Source organism: Vespa crabro, chromosome 1, assembly GCF_910589235.1.
Source record: "Vespa crabro chromosome 1, iyVesCrab1.2, whole genome shotgun sequence".
Taxonomy (NCBI): domain Eukaryota; kingdom Metazoa; phylum Arthropoda; class Insecta; order Hymenoptera; family Vespidae; genus Vespa; species Vespa crabro.
In genome coordinates, this window is record NC_060955.1 from 14492124 (window position 1) to 14509727 (window position 17604).

Genomic DNA, 17604 nt, shown 5'->3' on the forward strand with positions numbered 1-17604 from the left:
ACTGGCAACGAGATAGATTAGGTTGTTTAGTGATGTACGCAAGCATATAAAATAACATATATCGACAAATTGTCGGGATAAAGTGCATGAAAAGTACAAATATTGCAACGAGAAGGAGCAAGCAATAGAGACAAACAAAATAAAATAAAAGACAAAAACTGTAAGAGGAAGAAAAGAATGATACATTGATTTTGGTCATGATATACTACGAGAAAAGTATATCGATGTAAGGAGTATAATAGAAAAATGTCACAGCGATCGTCGGAGATACACTTGGTCACAAGAAATCTTTTGACAAATAGGTGAAGATGGAAGATGAAGCTGACCTCAGGGAGCAGCTCTTTCACAATACTGTGCGGGAGAACATCGTGAGTAAAATTGTTCGTTAAAAGTCGTCAAAAATCGTATTGATTTTAAGGGCTGCCATAATAGAAGCATAATAGATGTTACGATGCTTCGATGGATGCGAAAAGCGTTCTTATCCGGAACGGGAACGTTGATGCGCGGCAAACGGAAAGACGAGATTATCATCATGTTTGTTTCTGTCGCTTCTTTTAAACGAAATTTTTTCGTTTTCTTTTTTCTTTATCTACTAAAATATAACGATTTTATTTCTTTATTTAACGACGGGGATAAGAGTAACGATAGCATATTTATTATATCTGTGCGTAAGAAGTAATGGGGAAAAAAATAAAAAAACGCCAATTTTGGTTTCTAATGATTTTGCAAAAGTCGCAATGTCGGATATCAATGACAAACTTTGGGAATCCCGGTGGGAAATTTATTTTCATATTCAAATTTGAATAAATCTAAATTAATTTTTTTTTCTTCTTTTTATTAAACAATAAAAAATAACGAAAGCTGTGAAATCGTGATGGTACTTTTCGTAGCCAAATTTTCAAACGAGAGCCGTCAAACGAACGAATATGCTCATTTGATTACATAAATCTCCTATTTTCCTGTATACATATATGTATTGCTAAGTATGTATAACAAGTGATAACGTTCAAATAACGCATAGTAAGTATTACAAACAATATAGGTCAGTTTTATTTGGAAATTGTGCAATTTATTCATGTTTAATTACATGTATTTTTTTCTTTTTATCTTTTTTTTTATTTGAAATTTTTTTTCTTTTCTTTCAATTGTTAATATTGTTATTTTTATAGAAAGATAATAATTGGTCTTTTTAATTTTCGATCATCCAATACAAAATCCGCATCATAAAATAAATAATAACATTAAATAATGATATTTCTTCTTTTCTTCCAATAGAACAATTTATAGTTTTATCGTTAGCGTGATTTGGATTATCAATTATCTATAGATTAATGATGTAATCTGAGCCAAAATAATTACTTGAATTCAAGAAGAGAAATAACGTGACTAATTCATGAAAACTAATTGATAAATTTATCATTCGACTAAATTTATTTTTCTCTTCGTTTTATCTATTGTAAGTCTATTCGGTAAAGGAAAAAGAAATCAATCTATGCTAGGAGTCAGTTATATAAAATGTAAGTTACTAAAAAACATTTTTTTTAAATCCGAAATAACCTCTATTTAAAAAGTTATTTCTTTCTCATTTTATTCTTCTTTCGATTTTTTCCTACTTGCATTTGTAATTAAAAAAAGGAACACACATGAATATGTTTAAATGGCCAAGTAAACTGGAACAACAAACATGCGAATATATTATAGATGGACCGAGGCGTAAAAGCTTTTACGTTCCGCGAAAAAGGACGAAGAGCTGTTTGACTGTCGGACATTTCTTTTTTCGATCTTCGACCGGTTTTTCTTTTCACATTCTTAATGCAATAAGAGACCGGCCTACCGACTTACATTTAAGTTAGCGAATTATGTAAATAATAAAAGAAGGAGACTAGACCGCAAGAGAGATAAGAAATGAGAAATCGCGGAATGCAGTTTATCCCATTGAACATTCCGTCAAATGTCCCGAAGGAAAAGGTGTATCCTCGGCTATTATGATAAGGTTGTGTATACATTGTTGACCAATCACTGGCGACTACTAGATTCAAAAGAATATATGAGCGAGTACGTGTTTGGTCGCAGCGAACAAGAAAACAAGCGATCAGTGAAATACATTTATATTACAAATCAAATGCACGCGTTCTCACTATAAGCAACTTTCTTGGAGATTAGACATTGGCGAATGTAATCTTCAAGGGGTCTGAGGCGTCTCCACTACCTATGCATAAATCCCCACTGAGATCAGAAATTACAATACTGATATATTCGAGTTACCGAATTTGGTCATCTGGTTTTTGGTCTTTCGTCGACCTGGTCACTGGCGACTGGTCAACAGTGCGCACGCAGTCTTACCTCGCGTTCTCTCTTAGCCAGTTTGTAGATATACTAATCTCATGCAGAAGAGTTGATATAAGTCTCAAGGAGTCGCAAGTAAAAGCAGCAATTCTTCGATTATTGATTAACAGGATTTAATCTTTGCCCATCTCCTGCTTTCCTTTTCCCTAGTCTCGTGAAACGCGGAAATTTCTTATTTACTCATTTTTCATAGCATATAAAGATAATTCTCTATGTAATATATATATGTACGTATTTTTATTTTTTTATGCCTTGTACGTACCCGTATATATATACTCGTTAAGCGGTTAAGTTTGTACACATATATATACACCTGAATACGATATATTATGGCATTATAATATCTACGTGTTAATGATTCGTAATGTCTCTGCTTTTTCATTTCCTCCAGTTGTGCAACAAGATTAAATTTCACACTGAATGAAACGGCGCTGTTGCCAACGATACGTGAGCTTTCTCTTTGACGTCAGGGATGCGGTTTAAAAAACAAAGTTTCTGCGAAACTCGTTTAAAAAAAAGCGATCGCAACGATGTAACGCTATGTTTATAGAAATCAAGATATTTGTTGTCATCGATTCTTGATACGAAAATAGATCCGTAATTATTCTTAATATGATCTCTCTCCCTCTTTTTTTTCTCTGAGCCGAGTCTGCGCTGCGTTACGCTCATGGTCGTGTACACATTGGCACTGAAACGAAAGAGAAGATGCACAGGATAAAGATATTTTACGTTTTATTCATTTACTACTTTTTCAACACATTTTAAGAATCAAGTACTTGTATTAACACGTATCGTAAATGTATTTAGTATCGAGGTTATAACTTTCTTATACTCTTTATGAGGTTATCTTGTTAAGTATGATATTTTCTTATTTTTGACGATTACATTATTCAGCAATAGTCGAAGAAAATTCTCAAAATAATTATTACAAAACAATTTCGATAGGGTCATTTCTTTAGAATTATTCTTTATTTAATTTATATTTATATTATTTTTATTTTTTGTTAGTATTTTCATTAATAAGGAAGAGTAACAGTAGATTTACATTGAATATTTGCTATACTTATAAAAGAGACTCGTTTAAAATTAATAGTATTGACAACTAATCGGTACTAACGTCGGATCTTTTAATCGATAAAATTCAATTTTTAGTTATAAGTACATTTGTTGTTTGAATCGGCTATCAGTGAAGCTAATCAGGCAACAAGGTCGAGAGAGAAAATAATCGAGTTTCGTGCTTGATGAAGTTTCGCGACATGGATTCGCGTTTTCGAACGTATGACATTCTCAATGTTCGTTTTGAATGATGAAAAAAATCTATGAAAAGAATCTCTATCGACCGCATAAAATATTTTTGGATACCAATTTTTTTACATAGTTTTTTTTATACATAGTTTGTATTTCGAATATTAAATTTGAAAGAGACTGGAGAAAAATGGTTGATAGGATAAGGAGGACGTAAGATTAGAAAATGCGAGCCCTGAAATAGAATATCGCATGTAATAATTTGCGTTCGTAAATAGACATCGCTCTCGTGCATAAGTAGCTTTTGGCATAGCTGATGATCGTTCGCTTTTGGCATTAATCGGGGCAATGTTCGCTATTGAAATGTATTTACTTTAGTGAGGATTTAGATGATTTCCGTAAATTACATACGCGTTGCATAGAGTTACGAAGAATAGATGTAGGAAAATGTTTACTATCTATAAAGTGCAATTAATTTCATACATATTCGTGCTCTTAAACGTTTAATCTAAATCTAACCGCTCTTACGGTTAGATTTTTTAGTTTATTTATTAACTTGTCACACGTACTTGACCTACATATTTACTGTAGGCTCCTTAATATTTTATAGATTACATTAGATGAGTCATGCGTCCCTGTTCTTGTGACCGCTACAAGAAGTATTATAGAAAAAAAAGTAAAGTTATAAGAATTAAAAGTTTAGAAAATCGTGGTTTAAGCATTGTTTCTGTTTTTTTTTTCTTTTCCTTTTATTCATTTGTAATAACATTGATTTTAATCGCACATTTGAACAACCATATGAACTTTTATATTATATTAGGAAAGTATCGTGAAAAGTACAAATGCATATCTTTTAATCTAACTGTTTTTTAATATTTAACGTCATCTTTTTCTTTGTCCCAATAGCGTATTTAAACTTTTCTTTTTTGCTTATTTAACAAATTTTGCTTAATTACGTATAATTAGCGTAAACTGTTCATTTTTGTTTAAGTATGGAGCATGGAGAATATTTTGTCATACTTGAAGAAATAATAGATACGACTGAAAATTCACATTTACAAAAAGATAGAAATTTGTCAATTTTTTCCATAATAAGAAATATTAATAACTTTCAACATAAGAAAAATTAATGATAGTGTTACTTTCGTGAACTTAAACGCAGATGATTTCGTTCGTGTCTCACCGTATTCTTATTTCTTATCTTATCGTTTGTTCTTTATGAAAATACATAAGATTGCTTCATTTTCAATAAAAACGTCATCAATGATCGTTAACCATCATTAGTGATAAAAATTATAAGGTTTTAATACGGTTTTGAGTCCATTTATTCTGTATTTCAGTAAAAATAAGCATGTCCAGAAGTTTTGTCACTTTACTTGCAAACCGTTGTGGTTGCTTCAAAAAATGCTCGTTAAATGATACGCTATAAGTGTAACATATAAATTTATGTTACATATAATTTGTCATATAATTTGTATGAACGATAAGGATTATATTTCGAGTTAGTTTGTTTCCTTGTTCGAACTGCATAAAATTGTGTCGACAATCCTCAACGGTGTCAAATATTTTATGGTGTAGCAAAAAGCGAATTGAAAAACAACTTAACACGTGTATTTCGATTATCATAATGTAACATGTTGAGGTCCCTCCGATATTACCGTTTGACGTGGACGGTAACGTGTCACATTTACAAATATGTACTTTATGTAGTAGGTTGTCCGGAAAGTTCATGCCGATTTTGTCATTACGTTACCTACCACAAATTGGCACGAACTTTCCGGACAACCCAATATTATTAAATTCATCCGCGGACAATGGCCAAATTGAGTGAACGAATAACGAAAATGGCTTATTAAATATCTCCAATAAAATTAAGAAACATAAAATATTAGCATTGTCGTTATACGTTGATATCGTCTGTCGTAATCTTATACCTAACCTTAATTAAGAAGCAATGCTTATGATCAAACGTAATTTTGCAATGATAGTGAGAGAAAGAAATAATGTAATGTGTAAATAAAATCATAAAATAAATAAAATGTGGTGGTATAAATAAAATATCAAAGTTACGCGCACGCAGTACCTTTGCGTCAATTTTATACAACGCGTTTGTATAACATTTTTTCGATCCCTTTTAATATTTTTTATTTTCTTTGTTCTTTAGATATTCCTCCTTCTCTTCCTTCTACTTTGCATTTCGAGCTATGCACTGATTGCGAGATTTCGTCGAAGGGAGCGAGAAGATTATTTTTCGGTAGATGAAGATGATGCCACTGTTTATAGGATCAGTCTTTTATTGTGTACCGTTGCTTTAGCAGTGTCTATTGGAGCAACGTTGTTACTACCTGTGTCCATCGCTAGCAATGAGGTTCTCATATTGTATCCTAATAGCTATTACGTCAAGTGGCTCAATAGTTCTCTCATACAAGGTGAAACCTTATTTGATCAACTCTTACTCCATTTGCTCATGTCTTTAGTCCATGAATTTGAAAGCACTGAAATATTATACTTTTATGTTGTAGGACTTTGGAATCATGTTTTCCTCTTTTCCAATTTATCTCTCTTCGTGTTTTTACCATTCGCCTATTTATTCACAGAATCGGAAGGATTTGTCTGTTATAAAAAGGTAGGCTTTCAGGAAAGTGTATATAGTTTTTATTTTTCTCAATAGATTACTTATTTGATATATATATTTTTGTTATCAGAATTAATGGAATTCTTCATTGTAGGGTGTTATGGCCAGAGTATATGAAACTGTAACAGTTTTGTGCCTATTGGGAACACTCGTGCTGGGAATGGTTTATGTTTTGTCTGCTCTCATAGATTATCAGAAATCTAGTCTCCATACATTATTGAGTAAGTTTATAAAAAATATCAAAGTAAAATAATAAAATTAATAAAAAGTTAAATGGAGAGGATGACAATTAATTACATTTCTATTTTTAATCTAATTGTTTACATATATGAATGCAATTTCAGATATATGGAGCTATTATTTACCTTTTCTCTACTCTTGTGTCTCTTTCGTGGGTGTAATGTTGCTATTATGTAAGTATTATTGAATATACAAAATTAAAAATTTTTGAACCAGAAAGATAGCAAAAGAGAATAAAAATGAAATTGTAATTTTTTCTAGTATGTACCCCAGTTGGATTTGTGCGATTATTCGGTGTTGTGGGCTCGTTTCTCGTAAAACCTCAGTTCCTAAAAAATTTGGACGAAGAATTTTTTGCTTATAGATTAGAGGAGGATTGCATTAGAAGAAGGTTGGTGGAAATTATTCTTTTTTTGCCTCTTTTTCTTTTGTATATCTAATCTTTCGTGTTGTTTCTTTTTTCTTCTTCTCGACGTAGACTGCAACACGCAAAAGCGACAGGTAAATCGTATGTTTCGCCAGTACCTATGTCCTTACCAGGTTGTAATGCAACGGTCGAAGACGACGAACTTCTTAATCTGAGTCCTGGATTAATGTGCCTCAGAAATGGCGCTCTTCAACGTGGACTGGCCCAGAGATTAGAAGATGTTCAAAAGAAAAGAAACATTTTAGACGAACAAAGACGGACCTGGTGGGTACGAAGAACGCTACTTTATCCTTTGGCAATGATCGCTCTACTTATTCTCTCCACTGCCACGGCCTTATTAGCGGTTCAGAATACCTTGGAACTTCTTATCGGTATTAAAGCTCTACCATTAAGTACGAGGGTTTGTATCGAGATTTTCTTTCGTATTTTTTAAGATAATTATCAAAAGGGTAAAATTATAACTGGTGATAATGTAAATTGCATAGCAATTCACACTGGGCATCAGTTCGTTGTCGAAACTCGGACCTATCGGAGCTACCGTTGAAGTCTCGGTGATACTTTACCTAGCTGCAACGAGCGCGATTGGACTTTATTCGCTTCCAGGAGTGAGAAGGGTACAACCACGACTTCGTTCTACTCCACTTACGCATCTCATCGCCAATTGCGTTCTTTTACTTGTACTCAGTTCGGCATTACCATTGCTCTCTCGAATATTAGGTAAACTATTAAAATGACTCATTGACATACTTTTTGTCAGTTTTTGTTGCTATTTCCAATTTACAAGCTAATGTATCGTCAACATTTTTATTCCTTTATTATTTCAGGAATGACGAATTTTGATCTGCTGGGAGACTTTGGTCGAATAGAATGGCTTGGCAATTTTAAACTCGTATTCTTGTATAACTTAATTTTTGCTACGGCGGCAATCAGTTGCTTAGTTACGAAATTTACAGCAACCGTAAGAAAAGAAATTTATGCCAGATTGAGGAGTAGTTTCGTAGGCATATTTAAAGGAGAATGCAAAAAGAATTCATTGGCAATGTTTTCTACAAAAGAAGAATAGACTGATATATCGTGAGGAAGAAACAACAAAAATGTATACTTCTTATTCATTGCTTAATAGAAAGCAAAAAGCAGTGATATAACGATAAAAAAAATTTTTTCTTGATTTGTTTAATCGTATAAAATTATGTAATATCGAGAATTTTTAAAGGAAAGACTAATTATTTGCACTGATTGCAATCAAAATGTTAGATTCTAACGGCGTGCATCATCTCACTTGTTTATTCTTTTAAAATTTCTCTATCAGGACAAAAAAGCATAAGTGCGAGGTTGATTAAAATAAATAATATAATTCTGATATCGAATATAGTACTAGCGATTATTTATCATATAGTTACTATTCTAATTATTATTTATCTTGAAGCATAATATATGCGTCTAACTTACGAGTGTTTAATAAAAATAAATCGGAGGTAGTCACGACAATGACAAGACAGTATTATGATAAAGACAAAATAGACGTATCAAATGGATGCGTGAACTTTCGATGGCATATTGCATAATGCGTATTCGGCTTTATCGTAACTTCCTTCAAAAATTCCGCAGACAATCTTTTTTCTATCAAATGGTTCATTGAGGGAAAATTTTTTTTCTGTTTATAGCATGAAATTCTAACCTTTATAATTTAAATTTCTCTTATATAGCAGAAAATAGCTAAAATTTTACTCGCCCATTGCCAAAATTTACAAGTAGATGCATTTCAATCGATTTTGTACGAACATTTATTTATTGCAATGCATTTCACAGAAATGTTGTCGTCACTATTTTTGTTTATCGTGAAATTGCCTTGTTATAAAAAAAATACATATGTGATGGAAATGAATAATTAATAAGACAAAAAATAGGAGGACGTTGAAAAAGTAATGATACTTCTTAATGAGTCTTTCGTTGTCCTTCGATAAAATAATAAATTAATAACATGCATTTTAATGCATATAGACAGACTGTATGCAATGCTTTAAAGTTAATGGAGAAGAGGTAATATATATTATTTATCTTGCTTATAAAAAGCAGTTGATATAAATGGAATCGATTCAATATTTATCAAAATGCAAATCTTTAAGTAAATATGTATTTTTACACGTGAAAGCTTTAGATCCTCTGTATCCATGACTATTTAGCATCTGTATTAGTGCTAGGTAAATTTCTTAGATTTTTTGCAGCAATATTATGTGATAATACATCTTGTCAAGAAGACAATACAATATTAAGACGTGCACTGGCACTAACATACTCATGATATTTTTTATATATTACGTATATAGGATATAATTTCTCAGGATATAAAGTGTACTGTTTTACACTTATGTTATACATTCTTCAAGTGATGTCATGAAATTCTTGCTTATTTTTACGACAAATTAATTTGTCAAACTGAAGTATTTTATTGGCATCATTGACTTAAAAATATTATATTATATTTTTCTCGAAAGACATCGTTCATGTACGTGTGTGTGTATGTGTGTGCGCGCGCGTGTATGTGTATAAAACTCGCGCTGATAAAAAATCTGTAATATACTTAATATCTAGAAAATCCTACGAATACGTTATTGTAACATTTTTTTTATATTATGGGATAAAAGTTTTTATAAACGTTATAATACTTTATCCACCGATATTATCTGTATCATAGTTAAAAATATGTAAATAATGTTATTTATTCTTGTGTATGTACACTTGCACATACAATTTTGTGAAAACAAATGAATCCTGATTCAATTTTTAAATATTCCTTAAAGTCTATAAATGCCGTTACTCAGTAACGTATAACTCGTATTCATTAAACAAATTGAAAGATATAATTTAAACTACAAAATCAAAATTACAAGCTACGCTTTTCAATGAAAATTGAATATACATTTTCTTAAATTTGTATTAGTTTATTATTAATTGTTACATGGTTTTAATCCATAACGACGTAATACTTCAGTGCAGTATTTCAGTTTGATACCTTTACGCAATATTTTGTACTGACCAGCTTGTGATAAATCTATTACTGTAGAACCTAATCTTTGTAACTCACTAACGTGTTTTTTATTTTCTGCTTGCTGGTAAAAAATTCCTGCTAATTCTGGCCATAATTCGGAAAATTCATTAGGATGCACACTGCTTAGTTTATTGCTTTCATTAGCGCTCGTAAGTGCTAATGGTCCTGCTAATTTAGCAACGGATCTGATAAATTTATAATCAGGTACTCTGATGCCAACATTATCAACTCCAGGATTTAAAGATGGATTCAATGCTTTTGTTCGTTTCAATACAATAGTAAATGGTCCTGGCAATAAAGTCTCTTTTAGAAGAGGCGGTAATTCATCTATAATTCCCCATTGGTGAATGTTATTTACATTATCAATGCAAATAGCTAATGGTTTGTGTTGATCTCTTTTTTTAATTTCATATAATCTTTTTATAGCTTTGTCATTTTTTATGCTACCAGCAAATCCATAAATTGTGTCTGTTGGTATAGCAATGATTTCTCCTTTATTTAATAATTCTACGGCTATTGCAATGCTTCTATCACCTCCAATAAACCAATGCTTTTCTTCTGGACCCAGCAAGTTTATTTGCTCCGCCGCTGCATTTAAGAGTACTTTCATGGGACCAATTGTGCTTGGATTCATGATTGTTCTTTGCTGATTAATTTTCAGATATAACTGTCAGAACAAAAAAAATCAATAAATATTGTGATATAAATAAAAGAAATGATTCTGAAATACCTTTAATCGCGCCAATTGTGACCACATTGTGGATTACAACATTTATAGAAAGTTGTCATAGGCTCATCAGCTGATCTTGTCTGTATTTGCATGAAATATGCACGTGGATTTGTACACTTTGGGCAACGTTCTTCTGTAGAATCAACATTTTCCCATGCTGCGCTTCCACCTAACACATCATCTACTTCTTTTAATTTTGGATAAGTACGACTACTAACTTTGCGTGCTATGTTAAAAATATAAGGACAGGTGTTACAAGCAAATCTCAATCCTGTATACTCTTCAACATGGAGAACATTACCACATGTTGGACAAAAAAGAAGCATAACGTTTTAATCATTTAATGTATATCTGAAATATAAACAAATATATTTTGAGATTTTTTATTTTATGATATTCACTATACTTTAAATATAAATGAAATATGAAAACAAAATAATAAATAAAATTAATTATTTAAATATTATACATTTAGGGCCATTTTGACCAAGCTTGGTTAACATTAATCAATGATTAAATCGATCAGCATTGTAGCAAATAATAAAACTTTTTAAAAGTTTATACATATTATAGAATAGATACAGTAATAGTTAAAATAAATTAAGAAAATACATACATACATTTTCATACTATAAATACAATTTTTAAATGGTTACTGATGTCTTGGAAATATAGGTTAAGAATGATATAAAGTTAAAAGTTTTGCTGTTAGCTATACGAAGTATCTCTAAAGTTTCATCAGAAAATGAAATTAAATACTATCTTAACATACGTAAACATTATGTATGTTATTATGACTTTAAATTGCAGTTTAAACCCGTTTTTTAGTTTCTTTTCTTTTATTAGAAACTTTATGATTTATATAAAATTATGGTATATTTATTAAAGATGATTAAAAAATACTTATTAAACAATTACAAAAGCATGTGGCAACCGTGACTTGAATAATGTTTAAAATATGCTGAGTACTCACATGTTAAATTGTTGGCAAATTACATTAATACTTCTGTGTTATATCTTTATAAATTGAGTACTCACATGTTAAATGAGAAACAAGCAAAGTTGTCAGGCTCTTATACATGGAATACATGACGTCACATTTTCCCAAATGATACTCCAATACTCATCACTTGCTAGTCACGTGACGTAAACTATGCTTATGATATGGCATCGCATCTCTACCTAATAAACTAATCTTAACAACTTTTCTTACTACTAATCTTACTATTTTTCCTTCACTATTATATAATTTTTTTCTTCTCTGGATCTGCTAATGCTGAATACAAAAAAAGTGAAATTTCTGATGTAAAAAGTTTACTATAAATATGAGTTCTATTTACAACATATCAAGTGGCAGAAATACATTGATTTTGAGAAGGTTTTAATTTCGGATTTGAAAAGAATAACGTTCAAATTTCTGATATTAATATTAATGTTTTTAATTACACTATATCGTAATTGCATTTTTAGTTACACATGTCACTTTTTTGTGGCTATAATCGAAAAAGAAAACAAGTGTGCTTTCCTATTATTTACATTACTTTACATTTAACAAAAAGAGATATTTCATGCCGTAAAACATATCACTTTTTAATACTGTAAAATGTTTAGCTTTAGTGTTGTATTTATATTTATTTTCTTAATTATATTCATTTTCAAAGTTATCAAACATATTACAATATTACGATTACTCGTTTCTCTAAGTAAATACCATGAACACATAATCTCAATAATTTTAGTGTTAAATTTCAAAATAAAGCGCGTATACTATGATAACTTGTGATTGGTTGTCCAGGATTATACTATAAATACTTAATTCTTTCAATATTATTGATTTAACATTACATTTATAAAAGAGATGCTTATTTATTGTTTGGTGTAATGGCAAACTACATTAATACTTCTGTGTTATATCTTTATAAATGGATGTTTACTATTGGTTAAACTTTACGTTTTAGGTTAATTGTGCCATGAACTATACGTTTTATATTTTAAGAATACGTCTTATATCCGTAAAGAATTTTGTGTGGTCTTAACGTTCCTGTGGCAACACTGTGTTACGCATATTATGTGTTTGTTGTTTACTGTACTATATTATTACGGAAAGTGCGTGTGGCTACCTTTATGCCTCGAATGCACATGTATCATATGAACATAGTGTGTTGTGATTCGATTATTGGAGAGTTAAAAATAAATTGTATACAATATTAAGAAAAATGGGTATAACGACAAAGCAGGAGACTCATCGACCAGGAGTTTGCAAACAAATTAATAAAGCACATAAAACAGGGAGGCATCGAAGTAAAGGTACTATTGGTAATGAGATTAAAGGTAGGTTAACAATCTTATTCTCCGATTTTTTATATTGTGCATAGTATATGAAAAGAATACTTTTTGACAACTTTAAATACTTCATTTATATGCAGGGAAAACTAATATAAAAGTTATATCGAAGCAAATTCATAAAAATTTAAACAGAGATGCGCGAAGACACCAGTCTTCGCAACTCAGAAAGAAGAAGAGAGAAAAAGTTTTAGCGCAAAAACGAAATCTTGGTGGCACCCATTCGGCCCCTATTCTCATATGCATAATATCACTACAAGAAGATTTGGTATTAGAGCAGATTGTTTCAAAATTCAAAAATGCAGATGACACTATAAATGTTTATACGAGTCCATATGGAATTACTCATATAAGGTACTTTGTAGTACATCTAGTGTACACATACACACACCAATTAGATAACAATCTTGAACAAAATGTTAACATAAAAATTATTTTCATTTTATAGTATACCTAGATTTAAACAACGTTTTTCAATTATTGTTCCTCCTATTGGTAACATTATTGCAACGTTGGATGCAGCTAAAGTCGCAAATACTGTGCTTTTTGTTGTTTCTGCTACCAATATGGCAGATGGGACTATTAGAGAAGAAATTCTAGATGCATGGGGTAATGAAATAATAGTCTCTTGTTTGGGACAAGGTTTGCCTACTACTATTGTTGCTGTTACGAATGTAGACAAACTACCTTTCAAGGTTAGGTTTTATATGAATAACCCATTGTTATACTATTTTTGTAACAGGATCACTATTATTAAATTAATATATTTTTGTATGATAGAAATGTCAAGACTATAAACAACATGTAATACAGACTCTTTCAAAGTGGCTTCCTGAAGAAAAAGTTTTCCATTTTGATAAACCCATTGATTCATTGAATATCTTACGTCGGGCAGGTACACAAAAACAAAGAACTGTATCATATAAAGCAAAAAGGCCGTATTTGTTAGCGGAAGATTTAAAGTTTAAATCTAATGAGGTATACATATATAAAATGATTAATTCATATAATGAAGTAATAATGTTTGAAAAAGAATCGTTATTTTTTGCCAGGATTCGGTTGATCATGGAACTCTTATGGTCACAGGATATTTGCAGGGTTTATCATTATCTGCAAATGATTTAATACATATCTCTGGTTTAGGAGATTTTCAAATGTTACAAATCGATGCCGTTGATGACCCATATCCGGTAGATAAGAATAAATCGAAGAAGCAATCTGGATCTGTAGAAATTGATATGAAGAGTGATATTTCAGTCAGAGTACTCGAGCATGCAGATTGTAACAAACAGGTGAGTTTCTGTCTGATACACGCATGTTTGTTCGAATTTTATTAAGATTTAGAGAATTTTGATTGCTTTTAGGAATCACTTGAAAGTGAAAACATACCAGATCTAATGGATGCAGAACAAATTTGGCCCACTGAAGAAGAATTGGCACAGGCAGTAGCTGCTCAAAAGAAAAAGGTTGTAAAAGTAGTACCAAAAGGCATGTCTGAATATCAAGCAGCTTGGATTCTTGATGAGGATGCTGGTATGTACGTTATATAATTTTACATAAACAAATATTGCTTATCTTTCTATATTTAATTTATTTATAAACAAATATATCCCTATAGAATATTCAGAAAATGAATCTGATGATAATATGTCTGTGGATGGTATAAAGTCTCAAGCAAATAGCGAAGCTGACATGGCATCCGACGAAGAGTATGAAACAATTACAATATCAGAGGCGGCACCTGATGAACGTATATACGATCAGAATATTGACATGATGGAAGAAAAGGAAGCTATGGAGAAAATAAAGCGTAAGTTTGAGATGCGTGTAAAGAAAACTAAAAAGCCAATTATATAATATAATCATCTTATAATATTTTGACATGTACAGAAGCAAAATTGGACGTTCAGTTTCCCGACGAAGTGGATACACCTCAACATATGTTGGCTAAAATTAGATTCCAAAAGTATCGTGGACTTGAATCATTTCGAACAAGTCCTTGGGATCCCAAGGAAAATTTACCGCTGGACTATGGACGCATATTTCAATTTGAAAATTTTGATCGAACACGTAAACGAATATTCAAAGAAAATCAGGATTTAAGTGCTTTGGTAAGTAAGCAATTTACAGAATTTCTTTTTTATAATTATTTTTGTGTATTACATCGAATAAAAATATATATGATAACGTTCACAGCCTGGTTGGTACGTTACGCTTCATGTTGCTAACGTTAAAAGAGATCTTTTTACTGCATTCTGTACATTAGACAATCGGCCATTAATCGTTTTTGGACTACTCCCAAACGAACAGAAAATGTCTCTCCTAAATATTGTATTAAATCATGCTAATAGTTATCAGCAAGCTATAAAGTCTAAAGAAAGATTAGTTTTCCAATGTGGATTTCGAAGATTTTCGGCCTGCCCAATATTTAGTCAACATACAAACGGATCTAAACATAAAGTATGTTATTAGATAAACATTTAAGATGAATGATCGTGATATTTACTAGATTTTGAACGATTAATTAATTCATATTCTAGTATGAGAGATTTTTTCATCCAGAAACGACTATAGTTGCGAGCATGTATGCACCAATTATCTTCCCACCATGCCCGGTTTTATGCTATATCGAGCAAAAAAATGGTAGTTTAGTGAGTAAAAATCTTTTTTTTAAATAATTAAATTTAATATATGTATAATATAATTGGCACTCAATGAAAATATTGACCTTTTTTTTTTAAGGATCTAGTTGCTACTGGAAGCGTTTTATCCGCTAACCCGGACAGAATTATTGTAAAAAGGGTAATTCTAAGCGGGCATCCCTTTAAAGTACATAAACATTCTGCTATAGTTAGGTTTATGTTTTTCCATCGCGAAGATATCAACTGGTTTAAACCTGTGCAACTTAGGACAAAATATGGACGCAGAGGTCACATTAAAGAACCTTTAGGTATACTAAAAATCCCAATTATTATAACTATAATATTTAAGGAAGATACAAAAATTAATTAAAAATATTCTTCAATGGTTATATTTATAGGTACACACGGTCATATGAAATGTGTATTTAATGGACAGTTGAAATCTCAAGACACTGTATTGATGTATTTATATAAGCGGGTATTTCCGAACTGGACTTATGAACCATTATTCTTAACTCAAATGTCTGAAAAAGACGACAATATGAACATAGATTAATAATGAAAATTTCATCTAGATAATTATTATATAATTCAAGTTGATTCAGTAAGAGAACCTAAAAATTATCCAATTTATTTTCATTTTAGTTACTTATATATAAATAATGATATATATTGGGTTGGCAACTAAATGATTGCGGATTTTGGTTTTCTTTGAAATCAACTAAGTGATTGTGGATTTCAAATAAGAAGGAAATCAAAATCCGCAATCACTTAGTTGCCAACCCAATAGTAATATTTATTATATAGTATCCGTTCGGATAAAAATTCAGATATTTTACTCAAATGTGAACAAGAGTCGACTAATAATTCGTAAAATCGGAACTTTTACGAATTGAAGAAGATAACTTTTCGCTATGCTTATTCCCAGAGTGCTGCGATTTTGCATGATATTAAAGAAAGTATCATCATGATTTTTATCTTGTGTAAATGAGAAAATAATAGAACGTTTGAAATCACGACAGTTCAGTGGGTATGCTGGTTTTTCTTCTACGAGTCCTAATAGGTTGTAAGCTTTGAATACGAAAGTAACTCAATCGGCGTTCCCTCTCATGTTCTTCCATGCTAAGTTTGTTCAAAAGAATAGGGCCAGATATCATCATGACAATCGCACCAAGGGGCGCTAAAAAGACGATAGCAACTATCGATATTCTGACGACGTCGAGCGCCAATTCGATTTGTTCTGGATTTTCTTTAGTCGTGCGTTCATAGGTCATGGGTGCCAATGCAGCCTACGATATGTAATTATATTTTTCCTATCGATTTTTCAAAGTATAATAGCAATTATATACATAAGTCCAGCAGGAATGAAAAAAATAAATATCAACCTGAAGAGTACCCTTGGGTATCCAAGCGAGAGCGATGAATGTTCGTTCCTTCCAGGAGAAGTGTGTCTTGATCGTTGATAAAATGGCAACAATGCAACGTGTCTATATAAGAAATAGATTTTCGAAGATGAAAGAAAGATTTCGCTTTATTTACATTTATAAAGAAAAGCTTACCGTTAGACCAATGAGTATGCAAGTACAGTAAAGACCGAATCTCGATAAGGACCAGTTTTTGAAATCGATATCGGCTCCGATGACGCCAACCAAAACGGGCTGCATAAAATGCCAGAGAAAGTACATTGCTCTTCGAAGCGGCATTGTCTGTCGCGTAATAATAATTTTTTTTTGTTTCTCTCTTTCTCTCTTTCTTTCTTTCTCTCTTTCTCTTTTTTATTTACTTTTGCCTTTTTCTTATTATCTTTTTATATTCCAAATATTTCGATAAAGTGGTTAATATACAAGACGACACACTTTCTAAGTAGCATGATCGACTATGAAGTAGTATGATAAAGGGTACTTACGTCGTAGGATACTGTCAATATTCGCCATCCCGTAATAGCTA

The 17604-nt window shown here is 31.2% G+C and overlaps 4 protein-coding genes and 1 long non-coding RNA gene across 7 annotated transcripts; 2 read left to right on the forward strand and 3 right to left on the reverse strand.

Annotated features, from left to right (window-relative positions):
• On the forward strand, positions 1 to 9663 carry LOC124430644 (protein Lilipod). Of its 3 annotated transcripts, none has more exons than XM_046977648.1 (9): positions 1 to 368; positions 5756 to 6020; positions 6114 to 6217; positions 6321 to 6447; positions 6571 to 6639; positions 6728 to 6857; positions 6945 to 7293; positions 7379 to 7610; positions 7718 to 9663. In XM_046977648.1, exons 1-9 carry the CDS (start codon positions 309 to 311, stop codon positions 7954 to 7956), a joined length of 1575 nt encoding a protein of 524 aa, XP_046833604.1. In that variant the 5' UTR covers positions 1 to 308; the 3' UTR covers positions 7957 to 9663. The 3 variants fall into 3 exon arrangements, with proteins under 3 accessions (XP_046833604.1, XP_046833523.1, XP_046833689.1); XM_046977567.1 differs by lacking the exon at positions 1 to 368 and adding an exon at positions 2198 to 2421; XM_046977733.1 differs by lacking the exon at positions 1 to 368 and adding an exon at positions 3385 to 5596.
• Positions 2127 to 3199, reverse strand: LOC124431089. The gene is made up of 3 exons (XR_006943913.1): positions 2609 to 3199; positions 2344 to 2492; positions 2127 to 2209 (listed from the first exon to the last, which is right to left on the reverse strand). It is a non-coding gene; the product is annotated as an uncharacterized LOC124431089 (long non-coding RNA).
• A 156-nt stretch (positions 9664 to 9819) lies between the features above and the next one.
• On the reverse strand, positions 9820 to 10835 carry LOC124430928 (yrdC domain-containing protein, mitochondrial). The gene is made up of 2 exons (XM_046978215.1): positions 10673 to 10835; positions 9820 to 10609 (listed from the first exon to the last, which is right to left on the reverse strand). Exons 1-2 carry the CDS (start codon positions 10697 to 10699, stop codon positions 9842 to 9844), a joined length of 795 nt encoding a protein of 264 aa, XP_046834171.1. The 5' UTR covers positions 10700 to 10835; the 3' UTR covers positions 9820 to 9841.
• A 1701-nt stretch (positions 10836 to 12536) lies between these two features.
• LOC124430497 (pre-rRNA-processing protein TSR1 homolog) lies at positions 12537 to 16678 on the forward strand. Its single transcript, XM_046977213.1, has 12 exons — positions 12537 to 13003; positions 13099 to 13369; positions 13464 to 13710; positions 13796 to 13993; positions 14068 to 14307; positions 14380 to 14548; positions 14634 to 14825; positions 14906 to 15126; positions 15212 to 15475; positions 15556 to 15666; positions 15758 to 15965; positions 16056 to 16678. The coding sequence occupies exons 1-12, from the start codon at positions 12889 to 12891 to the stop codon at positions 16211 to 16213; spliced, it is 2394 nt and encodes a 797-aa protein (XP_046833169.1). The 5' UTR covers positions 12537 to 12888; the 3' UTR covers positions 16214 to 16678.
• LOC124430984 (putative SLC9B1-like protein SLC9B1P1) lies at positions 16671 to 17360 on the reverse strand. Its single transcript, XM_046978745.1, has 3 exons — positions 17217 to 17360; positions 17043 to 17144; positions 16671 to 16946 (listed from the first exon to the last, which is right to left on the reverse strand). Exons 1-3 carry the CDS (start codon positions 17358 to 17360, stop codon positions 16671 to 16673), a joined length of 522 nt encoding a protein of 173 aa, XP_046834701.1.
• Between the last annotated feature and the right edge of the window lie 244 nt (positions 17361 to 17604).